This window comes from Pyrus communis, chromosome 17 (genome assembly GCF_963583255.1).
Source record: "Pyrus communis chromosome 17, drPyrComm1.1, whole genome shotgun sequence".
Taxonomy (NCBI): domain Eukaryota; kingdom Viridiplantae; phylum Streptophyta; class Magnoliopsida; order Rosales; family Rosaceae; genus Pyrus; species Pyrus communis.
In genome coordinates this window covers 1,132,057-1,145,450 of record NC_084819.1, presented here as the reverse complement: position 1 = coordinate 1,145,450, position 13,394 = coordinate 1,132,057, and the positions used below count along the sequence as shown (strand labels likewise).

General features: G+C 36.3%; 1 protein-coding gene across 1 annotated transcript; it reads right to left on the bottom strand.

Annotated features, from left to right (window-relative positions):
- Positions 1-4,915: 4,915 nt before the first annotated feature.
- Positions 4,916-7,646, bottom strand: LOC137722452 (glycine-rich RNA-binding protein 4, mitochondrial-like). The gene is made up of 5 exons (XM_068461456.1): positions 7,509-7,646; positions 6,381-6,536; positions 6,221-6,289; positions 5,468-5,574; positions 4,916-5,302 (listed from the first exon to the last, which is right to left on the bottom strand). Exons 2-5 carry the CDS (start codon positions 6,499-6,501, stop codon positions 5,198-5,200), a joined length of 402 nt encoding a protein of 133 aa, XP_068317557.1. The 5' UTR covers positions 6,502-6,536; positions 7,509-7,646; the 3' UTR covers positions 4,916-5,197.
- Positions 7,647-13,394: the final 5,748 nt, after the last annotated feature.

The following is a 13,394-nucleotide window of genomic DNA, read 5'->3' as shown; positions in this document are numbered from 1 at the left end:
TGATTATATTTATTATTCAGTTTGAAATACTGAGCTTTAAGTTAATTATCATTTAAATCACCAAAGAAGTAGGGATATGTCAAAATTTCAGTGAGACGGGCTCTAAAATAGATATTATTCTAACTTGATCAACTTTTAGCGCACCGTGAGTAAAGTATTATCGTAAAAGATCTCAGTGTAATTAGAAATGAAACCTTGTAATTGACACTTTAAATTAATTTTTTGAATATATAAAATACAAAAATTTATCTGAAATTCTATATCTTTTTTTTTTTTTTTGAACAAACGATATTATCTACACTAAAAATGAAGGGGTGGGCTAGCCTCACAATGTGCTAACAATAATGTGGTTTAAATTCGCTTTTGGGGAGAATCGAATCTAAGACCTCTCACTTACAAGTGAAGAGGAATATCACTAAACCGTTGTACCAATTAAGTAACATCTAAAATTCTATATCTTAATCAGCAAATATTTCGTCAGCCATTGAAAAGCACAAGTCTGAAATACTAGCATGAGGTCTTGTTTATGCTTTCCTACCTATAATGGGTTTACTAGCATGCTTCATTTAAAAGTCAGAATATATCAGATGCCTTTAAACATTTTCAATGCCTCCCATTAGCAAGTTTTTATTTTTCTTTATTTTCACTCAAGATAGATGTCAACGTGTTTGGGTCATAAATAAAGGAAAGGGATACTCTCCGGATCTCTTCCTTCTAATCCATCAAATCTGCAGATTCGAATCATTGAAATTTGATCTAACGGCTAAAGTTATTATAACTTTTAAAATGGACCCCTGTTTGTAGTTGTTAGATCAAATTTCAATGGCCCGAATCTCCGAACTTGATGGATTAGGAGGAAATGATCCAAAAAGGATCCCTTTCCATAAATAAAAATAAGACCTACTATATGGCCAATCGAATTTTATTTAAGTGAAGGCGCACCGGCCCCACCAACAACAAAGCCCAACTCGAGTAGGCTCACTAAGGCTCGGGATGACCCCTACCCAGCACATGACAATCCCTTGGGGGTTTGGACTCATCCTCTCCTGAAGAGCCGTCTGGCACGTAAGCAACCAAGCTCGAAAATCTCACAACTCCGTAAAAGGACTAGGTGAATGCGTCACCATATACATTAAACGACAACATAGCATCTTATGAGGGCCAAAAAACGCAAAGAAGGCCACCATCCATGAAATGCAGTTATTGTCATTGTCAATGACCGATCTACTCTCACTCCAGAGTGGCGATAAGATCAAGAATGCTTCTCTGGACGCCTATAAATATAGAGGTAGCGATCTCCAAGCTCAGGACAAATTCAATCTCTACGATTACAAACTTCAAGTGATACTTTAATCAAACCCACCAAAGATCTTCAGCTCAACCCAAAACTCTCTTTAAAGCTTAAGTGGCGGCTTCACCTTGCTTGGGCTAGCGGTAAATCTTACAGATACATCATCTCACATGGAGAGGACCAAACCAATGGAGATGAGACGTTGGTGAACTCCGTTCTCAGATCAGTGTTTGTTTCGTATGTCCCACCTCTAGCGGGTGATGTCTCACTTAGTGAGTGATATAGTCTTGCTTAGCAATGATGTTTTTGCGGTCTCGCTTGTCTGTGATGATTTTTATAGTCTCACTTGCCAACAATGACATTGCATGTGCCTTAGTATAGGCTTGCTACGTCTGCGTCTTTGTGACGGATTTGTACCGGATTGCTTATGCTGGTACGGAGTTGCTTGTTCTTGTAAATTAGGAGTTTACTATTATGCTAATTCTGCAAATTATCTCTACATTTATGTATAGGTACTCATACGGCAACCCATATAACTATGTTATCGTGTGTTTGTGTTATTGTGTGTTAGTGAAAATTACTATCGCTTCTTGTAAAAGAAAATGTCTTGCCCATGTCACTTTTAGATTTAGCCAAAATGGGGCAAACGTTGTTCGATGAGTAATGTTAGGGAGATCAAATTTGTAGACAAAGTTGCAAACTAAATAATGTGTTACCAATAGGAAATAAGCACATTTATCAACAGTTAAGTTATAATCAAATCATCAACTATCATATCATTTTGTCTACAAATTTAATTTCTCCAACATTACTCTTGTTCGAGTTGTTGGCATTTGAATCAGCACAACGAGTAATTAAGCCTAACCAAACCAAAAGAAAAGGTTTTGGTCTTATACTAGTTCAATTCTCAATTTTGCTACCTAAAAACCAAATCGGACCAATTATATAATTTCTTTTGTTTACTTTTACACTTTTTTTTTCTTATAAAACATTCCAAAGAAATTGTAGAGCTACTTGCACATAATCCCTTATGTTCTTCTTTCTTGTCCTCTCTCCCCATCCAATTCTCTCTTCCCCTCTTCCTCACCTCTTTTTCCACCTCTTTCTCCTCTTCCAATCTCTCCCTTTTCCTGTCGTCATCCCTTGCACCTGTCTGCCCCTCTCAATGATTGGACCAAACTAAGCTAACATTCGGTTCAATTCTATATTCTGGGAATTAAAACAAACTTAAAAACCGTGTCCACCCCTATAAATGGGGAAGAAAAACCTAAACTAAGTGAGGTTCGACCTCTAAAAAAATCTAAAATAGTTCATGCCCAAGCATGGTATAAAAGTGGAGCATTGAGAATCAACCCATCATACTAGGGGTTGACTTGGGTTGGGTAAACCCAAATCCGTCCATACCCAACACGATTTCAAATCCAATTTGGCTAGTTAGAATGAAGCAACAACCCGCCCAAACAGAACTCAACCTCAACCTGATGATTGATTCAGTTGGATTGGGTTGATGTCTTACCCTCCCATGTCAACCCAAACTCAACTTGACCTTAATAAATCAATGATTCAACTTGATTGGGTTGATGTCTTACCATCCCATGTCAACTCAAACCGAACCCTATTTTATCCCAAATTTGCTCATGCAAATATTACCCATCCAACTTTATATTATATGAGTCAGATACAAGTTTTGAGATCGCTATACTTGAAGTTTGTTGTTAGGTTTCATTTGAACAATGAATAATAATGTTGTTTTTACGTTTCTTTTGGTTGAAACTTTGGCTTTCTCTTGTAATTTTATTTAACTTCCTCTTGTAATTTTATTTAACTTCACATGGTTGAAATTTAAAAATGATCTCCACTTCAAAAGTTGAAAAATCTTGCAATATAAGGTGTTAAAGATTGAACTCAATAAAATTGAGCAAACTCAAACCCAATCCAAGTATGCCCCAAACCGAACCCAAATCCAAATTGTGAATATTGCTTTAAGTTTGGGTTGACCATCTAACTCGTCCAAGTTGCACTCCTATATCATTCCACGTGGAGCTTTTTTGGCACAACCAACCAAAGATAAATACCACGTCAGAAAATCCTGGATTAAATCGTACTTATGTGTAGTCTTTGATTTTCGCATAATAATTCATTTTTGCAACGGTAATAAAAGAAAAGGTGCTATGTAAAATATGTAAATGCATTTGAAACAAAATCGTTACCGTCAAAACAAATACGAAATTATAAATTAATCTTCAAATCACCTCATAAAATTATCTTCAAATACTGTGAATACATCCCAATTGTCATTGATATGATCATACGAGGAAATGACCTGGTGAACGTGAATTTGGATCTTTTCTGGACCTTAGTATCCAGACCTAAGGACCAAAAATTGGATCTTTTCAGGACTTTAGTGTCCAGACCTAAGGACCAAAAAATTTGGAGTCTTAGTTTACGTGAAGGAGAAATCAGAGTACTTGTTTATACAAGACGGGTCAACAGAAAAAGTTAGTGATGATCGTCGAATTAAATTTAAGTGGTTTAGATTGTTTGATCCTTTAGTTCTGAATCTTGATAGAATCTCTATCCAATCAAAGCGGAATGACGTGGGATTTATAAGTCAAATTTGTGGGACTAAATCATGCACAGATTAGCATGAAAAATACATGAAAAGGGCAAAAAGTAAAGGAGAAAGGGAAAGCAGCTTTTGTTTGTTTCGACACAATTAACTGCATAATTGTGTGGGATTATGACCCTCTCCAACCACCATGTTATTCTTCTCACAACCACAAAAAAAAAAAAATATATATATATATATATATATATTAAAAGGGTCCAAGAAAATAAAGTGTTAAAACAAAGTAATTATACACCAGAATACATTGTACCAACAGAGGCTTTCTCTAGTGCACATTAAAAGGGTGCATTTAAATTACACATCTGAATAAGAACTGATAGATCATTTAACCGAACAAGATCTAACGACTCTTGTTAGATGTATAACTTAAGGAAGAGGATTCTCTCAGAATCCACATTGTGGGGGGATCTCCACATCATAGTCATTCATCGTATATCGTACGATCAATTTTCGTCAGATACTATTTGTATTTAATTTTAAATAAAAAAAATTAAAATGATTTCTAACTATACGATGCAAATCCACAACTTAAAATGTTTTAAAAATGATTACTAACGAGAGCTCAAAAGGAAACACAACTCACCTAGAAAATAACGATGCCCAACAGAAACACACACTAGTGAGGCCCAAAAAACAAGAAAAACAAACGCCTAAACAAAGAAACAACATTTAATGAAGGTCCATTCGTTGTTGTCTTGCCTCTTAGTATTTCTTTGCTACAAAACATTTCGCAAAGAACTAGCTAGTTTGGGTTCGAGTGTTTCATAACACCTCTAACCACAATTCATCCGCATTTAGTTTCTCGTCATAGAGAAATGAAAAGGAACAAACATAATGAATGGACACATCAAAAGAGGAAAACGAAAGTGAAAGTATGAACTAACGGATGCGTGTTACTCGAACACCCGACTTCTGTGGAAACACAGTAAGCACTGATCAACATTTGCAAATACCAAAGCCAACGTACGAACAAAGCATGCATCGCGATGAAAACATTGTTAGAGCTCAAACAAAGCGGTCGAAATCTTACTAAAATCCTTCACAGACATATGTTCAGCAACAATGCTGGATATCATGCAAAATGAAAAGCTTTACTGCCAATCTCCACAGCTGACTACATATGAAAACCATAAACAGCACAACTAGAATCCCAGAATTAAGCTAATAAATCCAAATGACAAAACAACGCCACTTCTAGAACTAAACATAGAAAAGCATATAGACGGGGCTTGTGGCTACAGCCTAAAAGCCACTTTCTTTGTTTACCGAGCAATTGTTCAATAGCCGCCACGGTAATCACCCCCTCCACCACCACCGTTAAATGGTCGAGGACCAGTTCGCTCAGTGGCATAACTGACACGAATGTTTCGCCCATGCAAATCCTGAAATTCAAACAAGTCCATAGTCGCACGAAGATCATTACAAGACAAAACTAACATCTTACAGGGGACCATATCCCTCAGAATCCACATATAGGACCCCAAAATTCGGGACGATTTATTTTTATGCAATTCATGCCCCCTCAATGATAAAATTCAAATTCTCACCTGGCCATCCATGGAAGAAAGTGCTGAACTGGCAGAATCATCACTGGCAAAGTTAACAAATCCAAAACCCCTAGACCTTCCAGTATCCCTGTCCGTGATAACTCTTGCTGCACATACAAAATTCAATTGTTAATTCCAGTACTTAGAGAAGGGAACAACAGATCAAAAGACGCCCAACTAAGCTTACAAGCACTCGAGGAAACTTCTTATGGTAGTAATATCGCAAAGAGAAGGACAGAAAAAAGTAAACAAACAAATATCAGCATCATATGGTGACAGTTTATTTTATTCAGTGCCAGACAGCCTATTCCCATTACTCAACATGCAGAAAATCAAAAACACTAAACTCGTTTTAGCGAACCAAAAGAATATAAAAGACAACCAGCAAAAGCAGAGGATCCAAGTATACATTGCAAAAGCAAAAAAAAAAAACCTCTTGATGGACATCATTATTAGAACTAACCATAAGCATCGTAGAATCAATAATAATAACAGGTGAAAACCAAGAGAGCCTCAATAAAATTTTGGTGTTATATATAAATAAAATAAAAAGAACTAAGATTCCTGATAAACAAACTTTCATTTGCCTAACCCTTTACTGTGAAGTAGCATAAAACAAAGGATAGAAAGAATAATGCTCTACCAAAACTAAATATAGTGACAATGAAGAAACCGAAAGTACATTATGTTATGGTGAAAATGGTGGCCTTTCAGTAAGCAGACAATAACTAACAAACCACTTTCGTAACTTACCCTCAGTCACATCACCAAAGCTTGAGAATGCCTCCTTAAGAGACTCATCATTAGTTCCAAATGAAAGGCCTAACAAGCAACAATTTAAATCAAAATGTCAATGATAAAGCTACTGTATCTGTAAGTTGACGTCATAAATCAACATTGTCAGATAATATACCTCCAACAAAAAGCTTGGAAGACATGCAGCGCACAGAATTAAGCATTGCTGTCACGGGTGCTTGTCCAGTCTGGGAAATGTTGTGCTTCAAGAGGCTCCCAATTTTGTTACAGAAAGCCATTTCGAAAGATCACAGTTTTCAGATAACACAAGAGCCTGTGCCAGAAATAATTTCCACTGTAACCATTAATCCAACAGAAGCAACAAAAATTCCATGCGTGGATTGTTAGATGCTGCAATAGTTACACATCGCAAATAAAAATAGTACATATGTGTGTGTGCCAAAGCAAACATGCAAAATTGTGTGAAACCATAACAAAAAGCTCGCTCAATACAACATATATTGACTATAAAAACAACACAACAGTAGCACAAAGGGTTGAATATGAATGCACATCCACTGACAAGAAGGGCGCATCAATAACCAGCAAATCTTACAAAACCAGGAAATGAATAACTGACTCAACCCAAAATCAAATCAATTCGACACTGAAAATTATTTTCACCACTACAGAAGCATCAAAATTTGGAAAAAAAAAAACACTACATGGTAAACAAAAGTATACTAACATATTAAGTGACCCTGGACATATTTCTTTAACAAGCACAAGACGGAGAATCAGAACAAAACCCATCAAGAAAACAAAGAAGGGTCTTACATTTCCACATGAACCACAAACACATTTGAAATATTTTGGGTCTCACAACCTTAGTCTCATTCTATAGAGAAAGTAATGAAAACAGTCTTTAGCCCCATAGTTTGACACACCTAACCATTTTTTATCCCTGTAAATTGTAAAAGGGTGGAAAGTGCAAGTGCTCTCTTTTCCACTTCTTCTAGTCTATTTGACTGAAAAACAAAACAGAGTCTAGGTTTCTACCATTTTCTTCAAGCAGATCGGTAGCTAAACACACAAAATAAACTACCCAAATCACAGAGTCCTACAACTTCCTGGTCATAGCATATACAACCCAAAACACAGAACAAAACACATACTCATATTCCCACAAAAACAATCAATAAAAAAGATGAGAAACAAAACAAATCATACAAACCATGAATTGATAAACTACGATAGCATACAGAGAGAGAGAGATAGAGAATTAGGGTTTAGGAATGGGGTTTACCTCAGAGAGAAATGGAGCGGCTAGGGTTTAAGCCGAAACTCAAAAGGCGGTGAGGTTTTGAGAACGAGTGAATAACCTGTGCATTTTATAGAGGAAGTTGGAGAGGTTTAGATCACTTGCGGTTGCGGGTGTTAAAGAAATGCGGCCCACCCCACTGAAATTTTGTTTCCTCTTTTTTGAACTTAGCGACTTCACCCAAAAAAAAAAAAAAAAAAGGAAGGCACACTACTCTGGATTTGGATCTCATCCAGATCTTATTTGGGAGGATCCTAGAGATTTAAATATTTTATTCGTTCATCGTTTATTGTGAGGTTAAATTTTTTATTTAAAATTAAACACAACTACGGGTGAAGTTAATAAAGGCTCATTGGAGCAAATGTCCCCACTCAAGTAATTTGTTTGTTTAGTTGCAGACTATAGTTATATAATATATATGTGTTATCTTTGAGGAAAATATATGTATCTAATATCCAATAAACGTTCATATTATTTATACGTCACGTCAAATATTATATGAGCAAAAGTAATCTTGTTTTGTCGTTTAAATCGAAAAACTCATCTCATGCCCATCATGTATTAACATTTTGGGAGATTTTGGATGCGGTCTCTAGCTACCAATGTTCTTTGACTGAAACCCTTGTGGTTTTTAGTTTTTTATCAAAGTCACTGACATTAATGTAATAATGTATTCTATGTAAGTTACTATATTTTTAAATTAAAAATGAAATTTATAGCTATTTATATTAATGAGATTTTAAATAAAACCAACAATTTATGGGATTAAAAATATTAAAGATAAATTATACTCTTCAATATATTATGTATATATACACATGGGTACGTTCATCAAACTAGCCAAAAAGTTATTGTACCAAAACATGGGTACATTTTCCAAACACAGAAACAAGAAACAAAGGATATTAGACTTAATAACATCATTAAACTTATTCTATTAAACTTGACATGGATACATTCTCAAATCAATGGAATAGAATGTACCCATATAAGTTTAAAAATGAATTAGAGAAAAGATTGAATGAATTTTATATAAAACAATGGGTACATTTTATATTTAAAAAATGGTACATTTTTCATATAACAAATTGGTATATTTAAGAATGGGTACATTTAAGATTAGAAAAAATTGAAAAATTATATGGATGGGTACATATAAAAGTTTCATGGGTAAACATTTATTCTAATTTTATTTTTTATATTTTGTAAATGTTTGAATTGAAACAATCAGGAGTTTAATAAGGGTGTGAGTATTAAAATCCTAAATCAATTACTAATTTTTATTTTTAAAGATTATGTATGTCACATTCTAGTCTCGACTCCACCGTAGCACGATATTATCCATTTTGGGCTCCAGCCACGCCCCCACAATTTTGTTTATGGAAACTCACACAAGAACTTCCTAATGGGTCACCCATCATGGGAATGCTCTCGTCCGAACTCGCTTAACTTCGGAGTTCCGATGGAACCCGAAGCCAGTGAGCTCCCAAAAGACCTCATGCTATAGGGAAGGGAGCACGTACATATAAGGTACATCACCCCCATTCGTTGGTCGATGTAGGATGTTAGAATCCACCCCTTAGGGGTCCAACGCCCTCGTCAATACACTTGCACCACACGGCAGAGTGGCTCTAATACCATTAAGTCACATCCCGATCTCGACTTCGCCATAGCACGATATTATTCACTTTGGGCCCCGGGTAAGCCCTCACGGTTTTGTTTCTGGAAACTCACATAAGAACTTCTCAGTATGTCACCCATCCTAGGAATGCTCTCGCCCGAACTCACTTAGCTTTAGAGTTCTGATGGAACTCGAAACCAATGAGCTCCCCAAAGACCTCGTGCTATAGGGAGGAGAACATGTACATATAAGGCACATCATCTCCCATCCGCTGGTCGATGTGGGATGTTACAATTTAGACATGTAGTTCATTAATACATTAATGCTAGGAACTTTGATCAAAATTTAAAAATTAATAAGGTCTCAATTAATGAACATAAAAAAATTAGGGACCGAATACTAATTTTTCTTAATATTTTTCTCATCACTTTGCCACTTTCCAATAATATATTGAAATTTTTGTAACATTGAAATTGTGATACATCATAATTTGAAATCCTTCCTATCATCATATTAGGTATAAGCTATACAATATTAAGGTTTTTTTAATTGTTTTTCAGGTTGTCCCCACTAGAAGAAATTTCTAGTTTTGTCCTGAATACAATAGTATCTAACAATTGTTGGCTGATGAGTTCATATTATACTATATATTTTACCCTAATCTTAGTTATAATTTATTGGTTATTTTGGTAGAATTTTGATACTTTGCTTTATATTTTCAATATAGGACATTCGACTTCTTCCGGAGAAAAACAGAATCAAATGGATGAATTTTGGAGTAACTCAAATTGGAGGACGTCCGTGTGTTCCTTAGCTTGTTCGTGTCAAAATTTCAGCAATTTCTACCAAACGGTTATTTTCTGGTGATTAAATAAAGAAGCAGTGCGCGTTGTTGAAAAGTAACGTTTTTGGGCTTAAATGCACTTTTTGGAGCCCAAGATGACCTTGGATGTGTTTGTGGCTTTCTGGAGAAGTGTTCAGAATAGTCTAATATTTAAATCCAGCTATTTTGGCCCAGTTTTGGAGCTGATATGAGTCCAAAACGTGGCTGTGCAGAATTTTGGATGAATTTACCAAGTCAATTTAGGATTATATTTCTTAATTTATTTCAATTCTATTATGTTTCCTAGTTTTTAGAAAACATTTTCTAGTAAGAATTTTATTTTGTAGTAGTATAAATAAAGTTTTTTAGCCATTAGGGTTTTTTAGAGAAAAAGGAAAGGGAGAACGAACGCACTACTTAGAGAGCTTTTGACGATTCAAGTTTATTTACAAAGTGTTTTCTATCCATGTTCTTAATAATATTTTTTTTTATGGTTGTTGATAATTAGTTTCGGTTGCTAAGGCGAGGCCACGAGCCTTAGTAAGAATATGTGGTTTCTTTTCAATTTACTTATGATGTTATGCATGCATGTTTTGAATTATTAATCATCGGTTTAAACTATCTAATTGTCTTGATGATTGGCCACCATTAGGATATTTAAAAAAAAAGTAATTTGATGCAATTTTGACAGAGGGATGTCCCTAAAATTGACTAAGGTTTCTTGTGTGACATCTCACATCACCCAGGGGAGTGGATCATTTAAGCCTTATATGCATATTCCATCTCTACATAGCACAAGGCCTTTTGGGAGCTCACTGGTTTCGGGTTCCATCAGAACTCCGAAGTTAAGCGAGTTTGCGCAAGAGCATTCCCAGGATGGGTGACTCATTGGGAAGTTCTCATGTGAGTTCCCATAAACAAAATCGTGAGGGTGTGGTCGGGGTCCAAAACGGACAATATCGTGCTACTATGGTAGAGCGGCCCCGGGATATGGTGGACCCCAGGTCGGGATGTGACAATTTGGTATCAGAGCCAATCCCTGGCCAGATGTGTGCTGACGAGGACGTTGGACCCCTAAGGGGGGTGGATTATGACATCCCACATCGCCCAAGGGAGTGGATCCCCTTATATGTATATTCTCATCTCTACCTAGCACGAGGCCTTTTAGGAGCTCATTGGCTTCGGGTTCCGTCGAAACTCCGAAGTTAAGCGAGTTTACGCGAGAGCAATCCCATGATAGGTGACCTACTAGGAAGTTCTCATGTGAGTTCCCAGAAACAAAATCGTGAGGGCGTGGTCGAGGCCTAAAGCGGGATGTGACATCTTGTGGTTAACATATATAACTTCTTAGGATGGACGACACGTCTTAAGGCTTATATGGTTTTTCAAAAGGTTTTCACAAAACTTAATGAGTTTTGCATGTTCACATTTGATCTGGACACCACAGACGGGTTACATATTAGATATACGTTCTATGTTGGAGGTTCCCAATAAGGCATGTTTTAAGAAAACCTAACCTTCAAATATGCATGTGTAAGTCATGAATAATTGGAACAACTATGTAGGATTGTTAAGGTGACGGCGGAACCCTAGTGCTTAAATTTATTTTCAAAACTATTTTCTTTTGTTTTATTTACTTTGCCAATTTATTTAATTGTTTTTAATTAAATTCGTTTTTAATATTTTAGGTCATAAAATCAACCTCTTCTAAACTTTGTTTTCAAATAATTAATTAAGATTTGGTTTTAACATAAATTATTCATTCAATCTCTGTGAAAAACGATCTTACTTCAGTTGCTATACTAAAATAACCTTGTACTCTTGCAAGTATTTTTAAGTGTTTTTATCCCTACTTTTGCAAGTAATAAAAATCCCTATTATTGACTGCACGATGTACGAGGAACAGATAGAATGTGAGGATCCGAAGAGGATCCTCATCCCACTACTTTTATCAACGTGAGTAAACTAGCGCATATGATTAATTGAGAGAGAATCACAACTAAATTCAGAACAATTAAAGAGATAAATGTTAACATCTAGGAATAGTCATACCTCGCAAGTGGCCCTTTAGAGCAACTCCAGCGTTGGAACCCTCTCCCTAGGCAATGCACTATTCAATCCACCTAATGAACAGTAACTGCCCTTAATGAACAGTGAATAGCCCTGGCAATAGAATTTGCATCTTCACCGTTACACTTCAATAGCCCTGGCAATAGGCAATAAAATATTAGTATTTTATTTATTTATAAAATAATACAAAATAATTTTAATTGTAATATCGGATAAGATTTTTAATCGTTCTCGTTGCGCCACGTGTCATTATCCGAAGTATTATTAAATAATACAAATTAATTTTATTTGTAATTTCGAATAAGATTTTTAATCGTTGTCGTTAGGCCACTTGTCACATCCCGGCCCGGGCGAGACCACTTCCCGGGCCCGACTCCACCACCGTAGCACGATATTGTCCGCTTTGGGCTTAACATTCCCTCACGGTTTTGTTTTTTTGGGAACTCACGAGCAACTTCCCAGTGGGTCACCCATCATGGGATTACTCTAGCCCCCTTCTCGCTTAACTTCGGAGTTCCTACGGAAATCGAAGCCAGTGAGCTCCCAAAAGGCCTCGTGCTAGGTAGAGATGAGAATATACATTTAAGGATCACTCCCCTGGGCGATGTGGGATGTCACAATCCACCCCCCTTAGGGGGCCCGACGTCCTCGTCGGCACACCACGGCCAGGGGTAGGCTCTGATACCAAATTGTCACATCCCGGCCCGGGCGAGACCACTTCCAGGGGCCCGACTCCACCACCGTAGTACGATATTGTCCGCTTTGGACTTACCATTCCCTCACGGTTTTGTTTTTTTGGGAACTCACGAGCAACTTCCCGGTGGGTCACCCATCATGGGATTGCTCTAGCCCCCTTCTCGCTTAACTTCGGAGTTCCTACGGAACCCGAAGCCAGTGAGCTCCCAAAAGGCCTCGTGCTAGGTAGAGATGGGAATATACATTTAATGATCACTCCCCTGGGCGATGTGGGATGTCACACCACTTGTCATAAAATCCGAAAAGACAATTATTGGGGATGGATTTCCGATAAATTTTTTAATCGTACTCGTTATGCCACGTGTCATTATCGGAAAATACAATTATTGGTGATGGATTGTTGTGTAAGGTAGATGATAATGAGAAGGTATTTATAGAAAAGTATTCGTTATGAAAGTAGTTGAGAAAATATGAAATTGTTGTGTAAGGTAGATGATAATGAGAAGGTATTTATAGAAAAGTAAAAACAATTTTTTTTACAATTTTTTTCAAAATTTTCAGATTTTTTTTGAATTTTTTTGAATTTTTTACAATTTTTTTTAAATTTTTATTCAATTAATTAATCTCTGCCGTTGGATATAAAAAAATTTGAATTCCAACA

What these genes read in the sequence shown, in the direction of transcription:
- LOC137722452 (XM_068461456.1), bottom strand. Translation starts at nt 6,501, where the DNA reads ATGGCTTTCTGTAACAAAATTGGGAGCCTCTTGAAGCACAACATTTCC. An exon ending in TTCCAAGCTTTTTGTTGGAG is followed by an intron (nt 6,290 to 6,380) that starts GTATATTATCTG and finishes GTTGCTTGTTAG; the next exon opens with GCCTTTCATTTGGAACTAAT. An exon ending in CTTTGGTGATGTGACTGAGG is followed by an intron (nt 5,575 to 6,220) that starts GTAAGTTACGAA and finishes TTGTATGTGCAG; the next exon opens with CAAGAGTTATCACGGACAGG.